The sequence below is a fragment of the Cheilinus undulatus genome, linkage group 5 (genome assembly GCF_018320785.1).
Source record: "Cheilinus undulatus linkage group 5, ASM1832078v1, whole genome shotgun sequence".
Lineage (NCBI taxonomy): Eukaryota > Metazoa > Chordata > Actinopteri > Labriformes > Labridae > Cheilinus > Cheilinus undulatus.
The window spans coordinates 40,608,224-40,629,442 of NC_054869.1; the positions used below are offsets into that span (position 1 = coordinate 40,608,224).

The 21,219-nt window shown below is 38.4% G+C and overlaps 1 protein-coding gene across 2 annotated transcripts; it reads right to left on the reverse strand.

Annotated features, from left to right (window-relative positions):
* Positions 1-999: 999 nt before the first annotated feature.
* Positions 1,000-19,712, reverse strand: LOC121509744 (mothers against decapentaplegic homolog 4-like). Of its 2 annotated transcripts, none has more exons than XM_041787405.1 (10): positions 19,517-19,712; positions 15,264-15,614; positions 14,818-14,992; positions 12,789-13,043; positions 12,455-12,562; positions 12,318-12,368; positions 11,373-11,556; positions 10,236-10,404; positions 9,569-9,707; positions 1,000-8,109 (listed from the first exon to the last, which is right to left on the reverse strand). In XM_041787405.1, the coding sequence occupies exons 2-10, from the start codon at positions 15,501-15,503 to the stop codon at positions 7,898-7,900; spliced, it is 1,533 nt and encodes a 510-aa protein (XP_041643339.1). In that variant the 5' UTR covers positions 15,504-15,614; positions 19,517-19,712; the 3' UTR covers positions 1,000-7,897. The 2 variants fall into 2 exon arrangements, with proteins under 2 accessions (XP_041643339.1, XP_041643340.1); XM_041787406.1 differs by having other exon boundaries at positions 19,512-19,712.
* Positions 19,713-21,219: the final 1,507 nt, after the last annotated feature.

A 21,219-nucleotide genomic window follows, 5' to 3' on the forward strand; every position in this document is an offset into this window, starting at 1 on the left:
GCCACTTCAGAATAGTCCAATGATTTTGTTCTTCGCCATGCTGTGTGTTTTGGGTTAGTATCCTGTTGGAGGACCAATGAGCTGCGACTGAGCAGCATATTTTGCTCCAGAATGCTTTGATAGTCCTGAGATTTCATTGCACCCTGCACAGATTCAAGACACCCTGTGCCAGATGCAGCAAAGCAGCCCCAGAACATTAAGTCCACTTTGGCTCAAACAGCAATGGATGGTGTGTTCTGACACTGATGGACCTTGGCTTTGAAGTTCACCTCTAAACTCTCTGGAAGTTGTTCTGGGCTCTTTGGTTACCATTCATATTCTGTCTCTTCAATTTGTCATTCATTTTCCTCTTGCGGCCACATCCAGGGAAGTTGGCTACAGTCCTGTGGACCTTAAACATCTGAATAATATGGTCAACAGTAGTCACAGGAACATCAGGCTGCTTGGAGCTGGTCTTACAGCCTTTACCTTTAACATGCTTGTCGAGATTTTTTTTTTCTAATATCCTGGGACAACTCTCTCCTTAACTTTCTGTGGTCCACGTTCAGTGTGGTACATATCATGACACCAAACAGCACTGTGACTTCTTTTCAGTCTTTAAATGGGGAGACTGATTACAAGTTTGAAGATACCTGTGATGCTAATTACAGGACACATCTTAGTCTAACATGTCCCTATGGTCAAATCATTTTACATCTTTGTAGGGGTACCATAAATTTAGTCCAGGCCAGTTTAATTAGCTTTCAGTTTCAGTGACCATGGTGTGATTTTCTTTCTTAAACGGAAGGATACCAACAGTTTTGTCCACATGTGTAACTGCAAGGCAGTAGTTCTAGTTCAACAGTATGATAGTGTTTGTGTTTAAAGTGTAAAACTTGTTTAAAAAAATACACAGTCACCACTTAGAGAATACAGCTCAATGTTTAATAAAAGACTCTCAAAAGAAATACAAGAAGAATTTAAATCTGTCATAGTAGTCAACAACTCAATCGAGCTGTGTCTTTAGGCTCCTACAAAAAATGCAGGAAAAATATAAAAACATCTGTCTGCTTTCAAGCAGAAAATCATTTCTCCAAATGAAGTTCAATGTCGGTTCAGCTTTAGTTTCTTTCACATAAAATCCTAAAATATTTTATCCTGCCATTTGATCATCAGATGCATAATTTTGTAAATAATCCAGAAAATTAGTCTCTTTAAACCTGATGTCTATCTTAAAATTATGCTACTCCATTTATTTTAAAAGTGAGAGATTGGGGCTAAAGCATGAGGAAAGCAAAAACCAGGTCAGCAGTGTGACATGAGGACCCTAAATCTGACATTAATATCAAACTGTAGTATGATAGGATGGCAGAAAGAAAACAGCGTGGCAGTTTGAAAAAAATGTGCCCGAACAGATGTTTAGTTCCAGATTATTTAAAACAAGTGCATTTAAGAACAGAACGTGCTTCATGCAGCTGAGAAAAAAGGAGGAGGCTCGCTGTGATCAAACCATTTCTGTGCATCATGCATACTTCTAACACTTCTTCCATGTCAGCTACACAGTAATAACTGATGCATTTGCAGATGCAGAAAAATGACAAAACCACAACAATTTTTATTCCCCAAGTTTGTGAGTTTATAGGTTTGAATAAAATAGACACTTGTTGTTTATTGTGTACAACATTCATCACAAATTTTCCTACTTCCAAATAAAATATTCTCACTAAGGTCTTTTATTTGCAGAAAATGCCAACTGGTTAAGAAAACAAGACGATTCAGTATTTGCCAGGCTGCAAAAATGCAATGACAACAAGTTCCTATTCATTTAAACAACAGAATCCTGATGTGGTTAATAGTAAATTGACGTCAGCCTGTATAGCATTTTTTCTAGTCATCTGACTACTAAAGCACTTTTTACACTTTTCCATTCTCTCCACATTAATACACTGACAGTGAAAGCTGCTGTGTAGAGTGGCCGTCAGTATTAACTAAACTCATTTATTCACATTCAGGGGGAGCGTATTGGAGCTAAATGTATCGCACAGGGACACTTTGACATGTGACAGCAGGAGCTGGGGACCGGACCTCTGACCTGATCTTCAGTTACAATTTCCATGCATCAGCATGATCTCTACCTCTTTCACATTTTGTGACATTGTGTCACTATTGGTGTGAGCGACTAGGCTTTGTTTGCTTGTCAGGTGACCAAATCAGCACCCTATTGAGTAAGTTTTAACAAATCTTTGAAAACAATTAACAGTCACAGAATGAAAAACAGAGGGTTAATGTGTAATATAGTGCATGTTGTGAATCTATTATGCACACCTGTGTTATTTTTCTTATACTGAAGTTGAATTTTTGTTGCTTTTGTAGTCGTTGGACTAGGTAAACATAGCCATAGTATTGTTGTTTTGCAGACTACATTCTTTATTTTTTAGATGTTTAAAAGATAAGGAGGAGATTTCTTGAGAAAAGTTCAACAACATAGAAGACTTAGGGATGCACGGTACTGGACTTTTGGTAATATCCAACATGCCAGTACTTAGACATTCATATTAGCCGATACCAATGTACAAATATAGTTTAGTGTCCGTAAAAACACCTCAAAGTTTAACACGAGGATGAACAAAGAAAGAGACTTCAACTGCTGGAAATTCCACCAACGTATTGGTACATATGGTCAATAATTATAGTTACCTTCGGAAATAAGAAAAAATATTCACATCTGCTGATATAGTTAACTTTATTATCTAATATCTTCGAATACCAAAACAATGTTGATTATAGTGTGCATATCTTAAAAGAAAGGCCACCAAATCTTGATTTCTGAACTTTCCCAGAGTTTATACGTTGGTACTACATTGTATAAAACTAAATAACTTGATCAAATGTTTTCACTGCATCGCTTGAGGTCTGAAAATTACTGCATCTTTTCTGTTTTTCTTCATGAGTTGTCATTTTCTGACAAAAATCCTGTACATGATAAAATTTAATTGGGCTGTGGGAGAAATGTTGTACACAATGAAAGAAAAATAAGTTCATTTTTAGTACGCTAATGGCTCAGCAGTTGATTAATGCCTCAGTCCAGTATACGGAGGCCAGTTTATCCAGGGAGTTCCACCTGTGCCCCCTTTCCTCTCTTTCCTATGCATTATCTTGTCCTCTTCAAATAGAGGTGAAAAACTCATTAATAAATCTTAAATCATGTTCCTATATTTCTGTAGTGGTCTCTTAGCTGTAAACTTTAGTTACTTCAAGTAGAAAATGTGAGTTCTTTAAAGGCCTGCCTGCTAAAGCATCTGATACACCAGTCATTACTGTGTAGTTTCTCTCTGTTAAGCTGTAGTTGCTCTGCTATAGCAGCAACACGTAAGACAGCTATATCAAACATCTCCAGCGACGTTTACCTTTGTAAAGCAGAACAGGTGAAGTTTCTTAATATGAAAAAGGGTCTAGAGATAAAGGGTGTAATTTGCCTTTAAAATTCATGCAAACATGAACATGCATTTCAAAAACAGTTATTTACATGGATTGAAAAGAAAAAGAACAGCAAAGGTAAAGCTTAAAAGAAATATACAGATGTTTGTAAAATGTTAATAGAGTGAAAGGAAATAAAAGATTTCAAAAAGGTGTCTTAGTGTTACATTTTCTCATTTCAAATGCATCACAATGGTTCCTCTGCTTCAAAATCCTACAGAAAATAAAACCAATCTATTCAATCCCTCTTTAACAGATCACCTCAAAATAAGACTTACTGAATTATAAACAAGAAGAAGTAAAGTGCTACAAATATAATACAACTCCTTAATAAAAGTAGCAAAATAAAAGCATAAAAATACAGAAATCAATGCTGGGATACAGTCTTTAGTTCTCTTATCTCTGTTAGTAAACTGAACACTAAAGACCTGGATCAGGAGAGGGCTGCATATAATGAGCTATGGAAATGTAATGATTAATGCTTGGTGATAAAACCGAAATCAAATTAAGTTAACAATTACTTTTAATGGTCTAATAAAATCCAAATCAACATAACTGGAGTAAGTCCAGCAGCACACTGGCAGTCATGACCATAAAACACTGCAGCATATTTCTTAGTGGTAAATACTTTGGTTTGCAAAACATTGATAAATACAGAAGCCCTAAGCGGACATGCATCCATACATTTTATTTATTAACTTTCACCATGATAACACAGGTCACTGCTGGCTGTTTTCTCAAGATCTGGACTTATTCATCTTATATAAGAGAAAAAAGTACAAAATAAACAAAGACATCTGACTTTTGACCTCATTCGTGAGTAATGTCAGCATGCATGTCGTGGTCGAGGCGAGTCCTGATTTACTGCTGTCATAAATCAACATTGATATTAATTGGCTCATAATCCAACAAGGAAATAGGCCTGCACATTTTCCTCACCAAAATTAGAAACATTATCTGCAACTGTGCATTAGGGCCGCCCTAAAAGATTAAAAAAATTGAGTATCTGGTCATTTTAGAGAAAAAAAATCAAAATCTTTTAGATTATAAAGTCCTATATATACAAGAAAACTAAACTAAGTATTTAAAAAGTTGCAAATTTATGAGAAAATAATCAGAATTTCCAAGTTTAAAATGCTATAAATTTTGACATTAAAAATTCTAAAATTTTATGTTTAAAGTCACAAATTTATGACATTATAATGTCATACATTTGCAAGAAACCAAACTGAAAACAGAGGTTGGATAACCAGAATTTACAAAAATGTCTCCTCTCAGTCCAGATGTTAACAATAATATGATCATTCTGAGCTAAAATCAGAAATATTTCCTTACAGATCAGTCCCAGTAAAAGTATAATTTGATCAGGCTCTCAACTGCAAGAAAACAGACAGCTAGCAAGAGCTCTGTCTATACTTCAACTTAATTTTCTCTTCATCTTAGATACAGAGATAAGGAGAAAAATAAGTTGCATTAAAGCTTTATGTATTTCTCCTGTTATGTTGGAAAGGATGGGACATCTAAAGGGGTTTATCCTAATCAATAAATTACAAATAAATGGGGAAAAACAACTGGAATAAATGTGTTATTGCAGGATAATGGGGTGAATAACATGTATAGATGCATGTTAGCTTAGAGCTTCTGTACATTAACCCTGTTCTACTAGTTTTGTAATTACATCTCAGATACCTTACATTAACTTTCCACCTTTCTCACTTTATTCCTACTGATTTAAAGACAACCTCTGCTGTTTCCTCTTGATGCTCTCAGCATCAGTGTAAGACAAGTAGTTGGACAGAAGGCTTCATGAGACTCATCTTTTGTGGCAGCATATCAGAGGGCAAATCACAGTAACCATACCTGAAACACACTGCACTGAAAGTGAACCATAAGTCATGGTTAATTCAAAAATCATCTTGTCTTCACTTAGACCCTGTTTATACTTGAAACAGAAACCTCACTATCAAAGCAGTTCCTATGAGGAATCCGAAACGTGTTTAGCAAACCACTAGTGTTCAGGTTTTGTATCCACTACTGTTGCGGCTGCTATTAAGGTAAATCAATCTGTTTCCAAACAAGTTGATTATTCAAAATCACAATTGAAAAAAAAAAAAAAAAAAAAAAATCAAGAAACGGTGTGGTATAATGGAAATGAGAAAAAATATTGTAACAGCTATATATCATTGTCCTGCCTCTTTCTATACAACTATTGAATCGCTGGTGCCAAATACCAATGTTTTTATCTTAATAACAACACTGAACATACTACTTCGTGGCTCCACATGCTGGCACTTGCAACATAAACAAGGGTAAATGTGAACTACATTTAACTGACTGAAAAAGACAGCAGGGTACTATCAGAAAACAGCCTAAAGAAGTCAAATAAGGAGTGACAAGACTGAAAGGCACACACACCTTAAAAAATGTAAGTCACCCTGACATATTAGCTGCAGTATGTTTTTTTGGAATCTCCCAAGGAGAAAAAAAAATTTAAACTGTTCTCCTGGGGGATGTTTTAAATTTTGTTCAAAGTTTACAACATAGCTGTTGCTCTATTCCAACATTCTGGTTTTGCCATATGGAGTCTACACATCTACTAGAAGTAGTATGGTAATTGAGCAATTAACCTGCAATGATTATTTTGAGACAGTCCCTCAGAGTTTCTCTGCCCTTCTCTGCCTGTCACTCGTCTTTAACTGAGGAATCAAACCGAAACTCTATGAGGCTTATTTTTAACACTATACTCACAGTTTTCTTTACATGCATGGTGCATGACCGAATGGGGGGAGGGGTTAAAAAGTGGTGCCAAACCCTGCTGGTGTGGCCTGTTATGTTTTCCTGAAAGTTCTTAGTTGTGAAACAGTCATTCTCAATACATGAGGAATGGTGTGAACTGTCAGTTACGTTAGGTCAAATATGTTGATATGCAATACTTCAGTAATTGCAGAATTTATGAGTCATGTTATCAGATCAGAAGTTCTGCTGCAATTCCTACACCTAAGGTTGATCATACTCCACCAGTATAGATGGGTAGAAATTAGGGATGCATAATATTGGATTTTTGCTAATCTCCGGTATTTACAAATTACAGTTAGCTGATACTGATATTTAAATGTAGTTCGCACCTAAAGCTGCAGACCTTAAAACACACAAGGTAGAGTTTGAAGATGAACACATTTCAGTCCTTAAAACATACTTTAAAGTGTAAGGAATGGTGACAAGAAAAAAAAGACTTCAGCTGATGTAGGTCTGTTAATCCAGCCTAAAACTCCACTTACTTATTTGTTCTTATGGCCAGTATTAAATAGGAGGATTTTTAAAGCTATATTATGGGCAGAAATTTTGATATCTGCCAATAATACCATGCATCCCTAGCAGAAATTATGTTTGTTACTAATAATAGGCCCACAACAGGGCATCAAATCCTCCATTGATGTATAAAGTACTCTTTCTGTTACAGCCTTCATGAGGATGTAAAGGCATTTAAGATAAAAACACTATGTGGTTGAGTGTTTTACAAATTAACATGTCAAGTCGTTTGAGCAAACTGATCACACTGAAAGGTAGTTTACATCTGAATTTGTGGCTGCCAACTTGTGAACTGACGCTTCAAGACTTACTTTAAAATCAAGTATAAACAGGGTCTCTCAGTGAGTGAAGAACAAGCCTCAACCAAAGACGCTACCTTTACTTGAGATTATGGGATTTAATTTAGAGCAGTAACACCACCATTTCTCAAGGTCTGACATTACCTGACCAATTAGACTCGACTAACCAGACCTGGTTTCAGATCAGAGGTTTAGATTCGGCGTTAGGCTTGCTGGTTTATTGTTTCATTCTGTAATATTTGAGCAGTGATGCTCACCTCTCTGAGTGCTGCTGCTTTAACATTCAGCCCCACAACAGACTGAGCATGCTCGTTAAACCCAGGTGGAAAACATTCTTGTAACAGCTTGAATAAAAACTTGACAGTACACCCTGGGTGTAAGAGCCTTTCAGAACAGCACTCAGACGTTAAAAATGGTTCAGTTGATCAAGTGTCTGTCAGTAGTTTGTGATTGTTGACTTCAGGGATGCTGAGTAATCAGAGTACATTCCCGTGTCACAGATCTGTAGGTCATCTATATGCATATTCTGACTGTAAATATTCAAGTCCTACAGTTCTTCATTCCAGTCATGACTGGTCAAAGCCATTGATCATAAATACAATTATGTATTTTATTAATACATGGCTTTGGTTCATATTTGTGTCACTTCTGCTAAAAAAGCAAAGGTCAAGGGCCACAGTGCTCAAAGGTGCAGCAAACACACAGCCAAGGATTTTTCTTATTGTGGGACAGCTTCAGAGTCACAGCTGTGCAACCAGATTCTCCACACAAAACTGAGGAAGACTTTCTGTCACCACTTTAACTCGCAGTCTGGTGCTGCAGTTCTGAAGAGCTCAGTCCAGCGGTTGTGGGTCTGCTATAGGCATCGTGTGGAGAACTTCATCCAGTAGCTGCAGAGCTCTGTGCAGGTGGATCTCGATCCAGCAAGGGGTCTCTTTGATGCTCTGTCGGGGGTAGTCAGGCCCCCAGCCCTTAACAAAACTCATTCTGAGAATGCACAGCCTGCGGAGGTCGTCTACCCCGATACCTGCTGCTGCTGACAAGCCTGAGAGGACAGGTGGAAACGAGAAGGATGTTTTTAATGTGAAGGAAATTTTCAAACAAATTTTATTCCTCATAACAAATCAAGCCATAAATTTAGCTTAGATATACAATAAAAACAGGTGACTTTGTGTTAGAATCAACTTTGCAACATTTTTCAACACTTATGCTTTTCCACCTGTGGGTGAAAGCCCAGGTACTGTTCAGTAAACACCAAATACTTAGGCCTGTGTGGGACTGATTGAGGCGTCCACATGCAAGAGTAAATGACCCCAAATTGCATGATCACTCTGACATAAAGCCCAGATCGATGGAGGGCTGCAGTGATGGTTTTCCTTCTGGAACTCTGTCTCATCTCCACACAAGATCTCTGGAGCTCCCTCAGAGTCACCATCAGGTTCTTGGTCACCTCTTTTACTACGGCCCTTTCCCCTCAATTGCTCGGTTTGGCTGGGTGACCAGCTCTTGTAAGGGTCCTGATTGTTCTAAACCTCTTCCATTTGAGAATTATGGAGGCCATTGTGCTCTTGGGAACCTCCAGTGCTTCAGAATCTTTTTTGTATCCCACTCCAGATCAGTCCCTTGCAACAATCCTGTCTCTGAGCTCTGCAGACAGTTAATTGGACCTCATGGCTTGTTTCTTTGCTCTGAACTGTCAAACTGTCTATGAACTGTCAAATTTGAGGCCTTTTATAGGGAGTTGAGTACTTTTCCACATCATATCCAGTCAATCTAAATTACCACAGGTGGACTCTAATCAACTTGCAGAAACATCTCAGCAATGATCAAGAGAAATGAAAGGAACCTGAGCAAAATTTCGAGTGTGATGTCAATGTGACATTTCAGTTTTATATTTTTAGTACATCTGCAACAAAATTCTAAAACTCTGTTTTCACTTTGTCATTATAGTTTGAGGATCTTTTGAGTAATTCTAAGGAGTTTCAGTTCAGTAGTAAAGTTCAGGTTGAAAATTAAATTTTCAACTCAGTACTTTTAATTTTATGTGATAAAGACAGACTTTTGCAGTGAGTTTATTTAAAAGCTCATGATTTGTTTAGTATTACTGGGCAAAAGGAAAATGAAAAAATGGAAATATCCAAACATATAAAAGAACATTTTGGTGATCTATAACATAACAGGAGCTAATATTCATCAAGTGATACAAATAATGGCAGGATCATTTGCTTATCAAAAGGTTTTAGGTCTGCAATAAACCGCCTACTCCATTAAAAACAAAGCCAAAATAAAACATCTTTGAGGCATCTAACCCTTACCCTTACTTTAAAGTTGTCAAGCCGGTGAGTTTTTCTGTTGTATCAGGGCATTTTTATGGTGTCTTTGTTGGACTCTAAGAGGTTTTTTTCACATGCAAGTGTACAGACATCACAAACTCTCACTGGCACCAAAAGTTGATTCACACTGATTCTGTGTGTACGATTATGTTTGTGGTATCAGTGCCTTACTTATAGCTGGAGCTATCCCTCCTACTGATCCTGGTCCAGGGATGTTTCCAGCCACAGCAGCTGCTTGAGCTGCAGCTGCTGCTTGAGCAGTAGCAGCCTGCTGCTGCATCTGCCTGTGACACTGGCGAAGGTCAAACACCTGGTGGGAGAGAGGATAAAGATGGTAAACACTGAACACGGAGCAGCAATTAGCCCCCTGCAATGAGGAAATGCAACCACTGCAGGCTGCCAATCAGGGAGAACCCCAGGAGGAGAGGAGCTGCGTGACAATGTTTTAATATTACTAATGAGAAATATGAAAGGAGATGTGGGGGGATTTATGGGAAAATACGCTTCGAAAAATGCACAATACTTGTAAAAACTAGAAAAGCACTCGAATCAGTTCTTCCTTATGCCATTTTTGACATTCCCTGAAAATGTCATCAAAATCCATCCATAACATTTTGAGTTATGTTGCTAACAAACTAACAAACAAACAAACCCTGCCAATCACATAACCTCCTTGGCGGAGGTAATAAATGCCAATAACAGCAGAAAGCCAACAAGAAAAGCATGAAAAAGATGCTAGCGGCTTTCACTTAGCAACAAAGAGAGAAAAAGAGTTTGTATCAAATGTCAAACTTGAGTAAAACCCTCTTTTTCACAGTCTAAAGACCTATATCCCTACCTTGATGTAAGCGCTGGGGTAGATTTTGTGCACAGCGTCTCCAGGGGCTCGGCCTGCTTCTCTGTCCAGATAGTAACTCTGAACAAACACTGCATGGTCACTGAGGCATCGCACCCACACGTCTCCCTCACCTTTACACTCCAGCTGAACCCCTTTGCCGATGTGAAGCCTTGGAGAGATGACGAAGAAGGGAAAAAAAGAGAGCAGTTGCAGAGATTTTAGTGTCGTGGAGTTTTCACTGTAAACAAATCTGTTTTGTTAACTTGACTCAGAAACACCTAAACACATATTTAGTATCCTAGAAAACATGCCGAAATTAAGTGTGCATTACTTCACAGCTGCCCTAAAAATCGTTTAAATCCTGTACTTTTATTACACCCACCCACAGGGTTTCTTTAAACAGGAAGGTAAAAATGGAAGCAACTGTAATGAAGGTATAGTGGTGTGATCCTTGCAGCTACTTTTGTGGATTAACACACATCTCTGAACTTTATCAGAAAGATACAGATTTTTCCAACGCTCTGCTTTGAGAGATTTATATCTACAAAAGTATATTAAGACAAATAACCAACAGTGATTGAATCTGAATCAGGCTTTCATAGAGGTCTTTGCACCCCAAGTTCATTTTTTAGGATGCATTTTTTGTATCTGTAATCTGAAAAAGCTGTACACACAGTCTGATTTTTCGATTCATTTCATATATTTTTAGTACTACAATGACAAAAAGCACTGAAAATGAATATGAGTTTCCTTCTCTCCTCGAAAAAAAGACAATACTAGGTCTATTCATCCTGACAGAGCTCCTTCATATAGGTTATTTGCACAAGCTTGTGTGTCACAGCACTGTGCCAAGTTGGGAGAGACAGAATGCATCTTTTCAAAGAGGTCTTTCTCGTACAAGGCTAAATGTTCTATGGTTGAAATCCACAGAATTCACTGGCAATTCAGTATTTAAAGAGAAGTTTTAGTGCAAAAAAATTGTTACTTCATGCACGCAATTTTGGATAAGAAAACAGAGCCAGTGTGCAAAGGAACTAATGTCAACATTATCACCTTAAGAAAGTGCCATCTATAATTACTGGTAGTGAGGTTCAAGCTGATTTAATCTGAATACTGAAGAGTAATTTAGTCACCCACCTCGCTCTCTCAATAGCCTCAGTACGATGAACGTTGCTGAGCTGGCCTAAACAGAAGCGGTCTCCTCCTGAGGGGTCGACGTAGCCGTCCACCGTCACAATGGGACAAGAGGAAGGCACCTTAAACGTCTCCCCTACTTGAACATCCATCTCAAAATAGGCAATGGAGCACCAGTAGTCCGGAGCTGTAATAAAGATGGAAACCAAATCAGTCTGAATCAGTCATACTAAAAATATCTGATACTATGTTTTAGAACGACACAATTTCTATTATTTCAATGATCAATAGTAAAAACAGCAACATTTTAAAGCTTTATTTTGGGGCTTTTACACCTGTATTCTAGAGACAGGACAGTGAATAGAGCCGGAAACGAGAGAGAGAGAGAGGAATGGCATACAAGAAAGAAGCCACAGGTTAGACAACAGCCTTTGTACATGGTGTGCACAGGACTAACCACTAAGGTACAGATGCCCCACCATGACTACAGATCTTCAGTCATATATTAACCAAAAAGCTGCAGTAGGCAGTTCAAAGGGCACACAAGTATTGCCAACATTGTGGAAGAGAAATGTTACCAATGTTTTTGTTTGATTTCTAATGGTTTAATATCTGACTTTTAAAATTCTGGTATCATCACACCCCTTGTAAGAATCTTAATAAAGTTAATGTTATATACTGTACAGTTTTATGGTGGGAAAACCAAACAACATGCAAGATTTACTGAAATGCAAGTATGCAAAAAGAGGTGAAGTACACAGTGATGTGCTAACTTTGTAAATATAAAATCTAGGCAGAAATTTTTATAGATACCTAAAAGAAACAGCACTGCCTTTAGCAATGACTGATGGACACAGAAACCTGAATTTAATCAAGTGTATTCATTAGTTTTCTATCACACCAAGCATCAACATTTCTTGTTGGATTTCCCTTGTTTCTTGCTCTCACCTGGGTGATTGGATATTGGCGGTTGAAAGGCGAGCTCGTTATGCACCGGCCCTGAAAGGAAGAGAGAGTTCATGAACAAAAATCTAAACATTTTAAGGTGTGTAATGGACTGACCTTTAGCTTAAGTTACTACTTACAGTAGTGTGTTGGATGTGGCATCGGTGGGTGGTGTTGTAAATGACCGTTGGTGTGGTGGGGGATGTTGGGGGTGAAGCTGCTGTTCCTTGACCAGTTTGAGCTGGCACCTAATGTGGAGAAAATACAATATGTCAGAAATCCATAGATGGATGAGCAGTCACAAATGTACAGCCTAAAGACATTAACAGCAGCAATTCAAGGAATAAAAGCAGGAAAAAAAAATGATTCATTACAACCAGAATCATTGTCCGTCACATTTTTACAGGATAAACTGCCAATTACAGACACATAACACACTCACACAAATTCATTCACATAGTAAACTGATCTTACTTCCTGATCCAGAAGCGATGGCGGGGAAAGATGACGTGGATGCAGAGGTGGAGGCCTCAGCAGGGGGAAGCAGGTTAGGGGCTGCAAATGATTCAGAAGGAGCTGGGCGGCTGCCTGATGGGGGGTGTTGGATGGTCTGCATGGAGTGCCCTCCGTCGATGGAGGGTAGACTCGGAGGTCCGTCAAAATCATACTCATCCTTTACCATCAGTGACGAGCCAGGCCCAGATGGAGTCAGTGTCAGTGATGACAAATCTGTTGGCATGAAGAAGGATGGACAGTGGGTTAGCTTGCCTGTACTGATTACAAATTTTGTTAATATTTCCTCCAGATTTCTAGTAAAACAGACTGCACTGTAAATATGTATATTTGCTCTAAGTACTGAATTCATTATGTGTGCTAACATTTAAAGAGCTCATGCAGTCAACCAATACATATGTCGCATTCAAATGAATCAAGGGATTACATATCCCTGATTTTAATTTCCATATAAAGTGGTGATGTAACAAACACAGTCATAATGATTGCTGTAAAGTGTTAACTTTACTAGATGTTGTAGAGCTCATATCTTGCATTTGGCTGATTATGTTCATTGTGTTTAATTTTACCAATAAAATTAATTCCTTAAAAAGTGCACTACTTTGGTTCTGCTGCAAGCTGTGCCTTTCCATGGCTCTGTTTCCACTCACCACAGTTTCACAGAATGTTCCCACAACAGTATTTGATTGGCTAGGTGTCAAATGACAAATTTAGTAATAAACTCACTGAAGCTGCTATATTGTTTTCTTAGCTTGGTTGTTAGCTTCTCTCTCTGTTTTTTTTCAGCCTCTCTCCTTTCTTCCTGCCTGTTGTGGCTGTTAAGTTTAGGTTTTCAACATCCTTCTTTACTGATTATGACTTATGTATTAAATGCAGTATACAGATGAAGACAAAAGTATTAGCCCACCTGTGAACTTTACATTTTTTCCAAGCATGTCTTTGGTGGTGGGAGGAAGCCGAAGTACCTGAAGAGAATGCACAGGGAGAACATGCATACTCCGCACAGAAAGGCCCTGATCGGGAAGCAAACCAGGAACCTTCTTGCTGCCAGGCAACAGTGCTAAGCCCTGCACCGCCATGCAGCCCTGTTGTGCAGTGGTGTGCTTTAGCTTTATAATGCTCAAAACTGGTAAATTCAAGTTAAAACTGAAGATTATCTTCTAATTGATAAAAAGTGTAAAAACTTTGGTAAGGGTTTAAGCTGTCAACGGAGAAAGCGTCATCAGAAGAACTAAGTGAATGTTATTGATGGACGCTAACTGGAATCCCATTGTAAATTTGTGGGGTGAACTAAAGACCAAGGTCCATGCCAGAAGGCCATCAAATCTGGAGTAGCTTGAGACACTTGCCAAAGAAAAATGGGTTGGATTCCCCAGAAGAGATGTGTCTGAGGCTTATCGAAATGTACAAGAAAGACTGCAGGCTGTTATCCAGCAAAAAGGAGACACAACTGGTTATTAATAACTAATAATTTAGTCCCTTGTAGTTTTTGTTTTTTTGTGAAATAACTGTGTTTCTGTGTGCAATGTAAGTTTATGTAAGCACTCAAAGTAAACCAAGGATGTTTGGAAAAGCAGTGTTAAAAATTGCTTGCGCTGTTTAACAGTATTTGGGAAATACTCGGGAAATACTGCAAATTTTATAAGGGGATAATAATTTTGTCCTCATCTTCATTTCTAGTTTTTGAGGCAGGGGTTTCTGCATATGTAACCACTAATTCAAAGCCTTCAGTCATGATTATAGCTAGGTAGCTCCCTGTAGCTGAAGCGGCCTGCCTCATGTAGCTTCTCTGGAGCTTCCTGGAGGCTGTGGCTGGGCTAGAATCTGCTGTCAGTCTGCAATTTAAATTTCACATTTATTTAGTTTGTTTCTGACCTCAGTTCATGTCAGCTCATAATAAAAGCCAGAGAACTGAAACTGTACCAATAAATTTCTTATGTTAGAAATTTCCCCTTTTCACACATAACACACACTGAAAACTTTTACTCACCTATGCCAGGAGACACCACTCTCTCATAGTGATAAGGGTTGACGCACACGTTATCACACTTGAGGTCGAAGGCAAACTGGCAGTATTTGACGTGCTTCAGTTCATTCTTATGCAGGTCAGGCCACCGCCACAGCCGGGCGTAGATCACATGAGGAAACCCTTTACGGCCAGCAACCTGGGAATGATAAAAACATAAAGAGAGAATGTAGGTTAACAGGTTTAATTTAGGTGTATGCTACATGTCATGGCAGTAGGTCAAACTCCTGTGGCATGGTTTTAACAGAAAAATAAACACGCACTGCTTCTAAAACACCTCACATTGCTTTGATAGGCTGGATGGGGATTTTCTACATTTTCTTTAACTATATTAGTTTATTGTTTTTGTACTGACCCAATAATTGTTTCATGTTTCAAAAACGGTATTAAACAAATGATCCAGGTCCTACCTGCAGCCGTCCATCCAGAGTCCTCTGAATTGTCACACACTTGCTGGGATGGGCTCCGTTGGTGGTGATGGCTGTGATTAACGAGTCAAGCTCATCTTTCTTCTCCTTCAGCTTTTTAACTAAGCTCTCAATGGCCCGCTTGGCAAACGTTTCACTCTCACCACCCTGTCTGTGACACATAAGGCTGTGCACGATGCTTAGACAGGCATCGTTACTGGTAGGTGTGTTGGCGATGGACATCTTGGCTTCTGTCTCTGATTGAACTTTCTAAGAATAGGTGTTGTTTACGCTGTTTCACATAATCAGGAAGCCTGGGTAGAGATTTTATCCATGGGGCAAAGCTGACACAATCTGAAAAGAAAGGATGACATGATTTGTATACAGTATATAAAGGTTTAATGAGTGATAGCCACTTATTTAACATAAAAGTCACTGTGTAAAATATAGATTGCACTGATGGGACACAGGGTCACTCATGATACATTTGATACAAAAGACCTGGCCCTAATCCAATTCACAGTGCAGTTTAAAGCTGTGATATTTACACCCCTGTGATGTTTCACCTTCACTGTGATTTGCATGGAAGTGTAAAAGGGGGACAGGAAGATCCTTTATATTTAAGTGTTTAAAGGCCTGAAATTTGTTTCTTTGTTCATCCTTAAACTTCACAGTGTGTATAAAAGACCAGAGCATTAGGTCTGAACTACATTTATATATCAATATCAATATTGGTATTAGCAAAAATGAATGTGTGAATGTCTGCATATCAGATATTTGCAAACATCCAACATCATGTATCCCTAGTTGCAAGGTATAAACAAAGCAAAGCTTTGTCACAGCACTGTTGAGGAAATGCAAGGTTAAAACACCTGATAATAACATAAAAGGTCAGCATCTCTAGAGATAGACCAGTTGTGGAAAGCGGGGCCACTACTGATGGATACAATTACATTTTAGCCATTTGCCCATAATGTTTTTGCATCACTTTGTTTGGTGTCAGCCTCCAAAAATGCTAACATTTCTGCTCATGATTGATCACAAAACAGATTAGTTTGTCTAACAGGTGATGGTGCAGCAGCCGATATGACCTCCCTAAGTGATTCTATGATATAGATCAAGAAATATAGCAGGTATTTCTGGCACAACTTTGCCAACTTTTAAGGCGTCTGGAGGATGGAAAAGTTTTGAAGGAAACATAAATCTCTTGTAGTTAACAGAACAACTTTCTAAGACTGATGGCTCTCTGTAACCTTCAGAAACACCTTCATAACCCTGATGAAGGCTACAAACTGAAATGTGTTTGTCTAATAAAGTTGTTCTCAAAACTACCATTGTAGATGGAGCTTTTCTTTTAAGACTAATAAAGACAATCAATGATAGTACATACTGATAACAGAATATCAAATGTTAATTTCATGTTAAACTAACAATTTCTCTCTGGCTAAATTAATCTGAGCTCATATCAACTTTGTACATGTCATCACCGCTATCATGAGGAGTCAATATCAGGATAGGTAAAGTGCCAATCTGGAGAAAATGATATTATCTTGCCTGACAATAGTTTGTCCCACCCTTTGTAGATTGTGGGGTTATTACAAATGGCTCCAGTTGGGGAGCTTTCTAATTCCCTAAAAGATAAATTTGAATTTTATGAGAAAGTTGAATGGTCTTTCTTGAACAATAGAACAATGGAAGATTGGCATATATTTCTTTAAGGCTATTTTTCATGAATTGCCTCCATATCTATGTAATCGACGACTCCAAAAACTGTTCGTAGCTCTAACCTTCGTTCTCATGGACTCATCATGCATGAGATTCCTCAAACTTGCTCTGTCTTTGGTAAAAGAGCTTTCAATGTTTTTTTCCCTGTCATCTTGGTCTGACTTACAGGGTCATCTTAAGCTTGAGCATCAGATTAATTCATGAGATTTTAAAGCTAGAATTAGGGAACATTTGACAAGTGTATGCACATGTTTTTCTACTGAAAGCTGCTGACTTGTTGATTGATGTAACCTTGTTGTTATGTTCTGTTTCTTGTCATATGTGTAACTTATAATGCTGCTGTCTTGACCAGGACTCTCTTGTAAAAGAGATTTCTGTATCTAAATACTCCTGGTTAAATAAATAAATACTAACTATTCAATGAGCTAAATAAAACTTTACAATGTAATGCAGTAGCAACACAGACCACAAGATCAAGCTTTATTTACTGCTCTCATAACCTTCATAACCCTCTCAGACAATCCCAAGTGATAGCCCATGTGTTGTTTACAGTATCTCAGGAAACATTAACACAGATCTCTATGGAGTAAATTTTGATCAGTTCACCTTTTTACCAATCTACAGGCAGCTCTTGGTGTTTATATCTCTTCCGGAACATTTTTAATCTTGGCGCAAAGCGTGGTGTTTATTCAGAGCTTTGATAATACAAATCCACTCAGCTACATCCATGATAATATAACAATTTATGACTTATTGAATGATGAAGAACTTAGCAGTGTTGTTGTCAGAACTCAATTTTCACACTAGAAGTAAAAGACATTAACTTCCTGTTGGCCTGTTGGCCAATCATGACTCTTTTAAGTTTTTTTCTTCTATAGTTTTCTTAGTGGTAACAACCAATCAGGGCCAGCCAAAGATAAACAAGAGACAAGATAGTTATTTGCCAGTTTGAAAGGTAGAAAATAGTCCTCTACAACCAAAATCATGAAGAGAGGAAATTAGTGCTCCTAAAATTGGATTCATGTGCATTGTACACACCGGAATACCACAGGTTAGCAAAATGTTAACTGGCTGTAGGGAGATAAATAATAGTGATAGTGTGTGTAGTGTGTTTGTTCGTTAGAAAGCTGTTATGTTTTTCTGCTGATAGACAAGGCCTGTATCAACACTGTAGATGTGAAAAGGCTTGGTCTCTGTTGTTCTGAGTGAGATTCATTCAGTTTTGTTCTTTTTCTGGCCAAATTATCGATACATTCATCCTTCCACACATTTAGCGATAGTCCAAGATGTCCTTTAAAAAGATGACGTTTTTAACTTGACTGATTGAAGGGGCTGAGATTCTACACACATTCTGCATTAAAAAAAAAACAGATGGACCAAAAATAGCAAAAACTGGCTTGGGTTTCCAAGGGTTAAACTTTTAAAACCAAACCTAAACACCATCAACTTGCACCCTACTTCCAAAACGTGCTTACTATAACGAATATGAATATTTGCAAACTACACCAACTCCATATTTAATAGAAACTGGTACAAAAGCATGCCAAATTTTGGAACTGAGAAATGTCATTGCTTTTTGAAACAATATGCTTATTTGTAATTAAATGTATTTTTGCACACAGGGTTGTACATGATAAACTACATTTATTAAGGTAGCTAATGCAGGTGATAAATTGCATTAACCTGACATGTAGCTGAGTGTACAGCTGGCTATATAAAGACTATATACTATTTGTAGTTTATTTATACATTGACAACAAGCTGTCAACTACAGTCACTGTCACATCTGTGCATTAATACAAAGCGTATCCAGGTTACTGACATTTTTTCAGAGGGAAACCGAAAAGCACACCATGATTTGTTGTGTTTCACTGTAATTACACTAATTACGTCAAGTTGAAACACAAAGAAAGGCTCGTCAATTAACTACGAGCACGGAGAAGCAACATTTGACACATTTACTTCTAAATTTAGAAAAATATACCCATCATTTGGAGCCAAAGTCGAGTTTAAATAGTTGTTGCCTCTTCCTAGCTTGCTAGCGGCGCCACTCTGGCTGCTCGGTCAGGCTGCATTAAGTTACAGAAACACACGAAACTATGCGGCAACAAACTTACTTGAACTAAGTTGTTTCTTCACAATAGAGGGCAACATTAAGTATAGTTACCATACTGTGTTTTGCTTGTCTTGGTGGATGCACTTGATTGCTTTAAATAGCTTGACTCCATTTGTTAGCAACGACTACCTGCTACATAACAGCTAGCACCAAAGATAGGAGAACATACCAGCTAAAGTAGCATGATACTGTGAGGTTACTATGATTCAGTCCTGCAGAACAAAAGCTGAAAACTTTCTAACAGGCTGCGACAAAACAATTTGGCACAATCTTGAAACACGTCATTTGGTGCGTGACTGGTATACACTTTAAGATTAGAAAAGTAAGTGAGGCTGCACAAATAGCGAGAACTAAGCTAACTGATGTTAGCTTGTGCAGCAGCTAGCAGAGGAGCCTCAGTAACTAGTTACCTTACCGACGGGGACAGCGGTCGAGCTGTGCAGATCCGGTATGCGTCCAGGATTATCCTCATCAACACCACCAGCAGTTTACAACAACATGGTTGACATAAAGTAGATGTGCGTAAACTGCAGCCTCACAGGCTAAACACTACAGCGCGGCTTAAGTCAGAATCAAATCTCAGATTTCGTGTCAAGCCCCGTCCCATTTCACTCGCTCCACACACTATTTCCTCCAGCAGCACAGTGCGCATGCGTGGAAAGAGCATTACGCGTCCATACAGTTTATTGATAGACACTCCAGTATCCTACTGTAGTAACTCAATTAAAGGGCTATTCCACACCATTTTTTGCAATGCTGTATCAACACTGCAGTGATGGCAAAAGGTGTTAGATCCCTTCCTCCAAGTAACCTCAGTCTCACACTTCTTACCTGCATGGGGATCACCTTACATCTGTTGTCTGTCTGCTACTATAGCCTTTTGTAATCAGAATCAGTCAAGAACATTTTATTTATCCTTGAGTGGAAATGTGTTTTGTTACACTCAAACATTATCCAGTTTAGTATGACATTGCACAACTTTCTTATTAATTAGAGAATTGTTGTCTCTCCAGTTAAATCCAGCCCTTTTTTTTCTGTAAATAAAATCCTAACAAAACGACAGACATATCCAAACACAACAAGAGGATCCTCCTTTATGTCTTGTTACTGATTCCCCTAACAGACAGTTTGACTGTGTAGGTGTCACATTAATCACTCACATATAGTACAAAGAAGCATCTGACTCATTCCTTGATGAATGGTTTGTTTTCTAAACACTTACTGTATCTATGGCTATCCAGTCCCGCAGTTCCAACCAGAACGATTTCCAGGAGCTTCAAATGGCACACAAAAACAGTGTTGACCAATTAGGAGCTCAGATCCAGCAGGAGAGCAATCTTCTGAAGGACAAGCTGCAGAGAATGGGAGCTGCTTACAATGAACTGAATCAGAAGGATGAATCTGATGTTCTGTCTGTAAGATTTCAGGCTGATCGGCAGAAAACATCAGAAAGTCTGCAGGTCATCATGCAGCTCAGGGTGGAACAGAAGAAGTCAGCTCAAGATGTGGCCATCCTGCAACAGAAATTTGAGAGGGAGAAGAAGCATGCAAAGCAGCTGGAGGAGCTGAGGTCCCAGCTCACTCTCCAGCTCCTTGAAAACACAAAGCTCTCCAATGAACTCAAGGATTTTAGAGAGCTTTCCATGCCTCCAAAAAGGAAATGTCAGTGACTAGAGGAGCAGTGAGAGGCCAAGATGGAGAAGGGAACATCTGACCTCATATATCCACATACAGCGGCTGCACAAATCTCTCCTCTGGAATCAGTGAGTGTGTTTACTTGGACTTGGCTAATCTGGTTATGAGTCATATCCCAGTTTTGATCATATTTGGGATACTGTGTTTACATGTGCACAGAAAAACCTGGTAATTAATGTGTACATGAGAAATACTAGTAAAAAACTAATTAAAAAAAAAATTAAACACTAAAAAAAAAAACAGCCATTGCACCTGGAGCAGATCCAACCAAACAACTGGAAAGATATGCAAAGTAACAAGTCAAGTTCAAAATACACACACAATGCAGCGAGAGCAAAGGGTCTCCAAGAGGTCAGTGGGTCACAAAGCCACAGTGGTGCCGATCATGAGAAATAATTCACTTTGAGTTGAAAAGCCACTGAA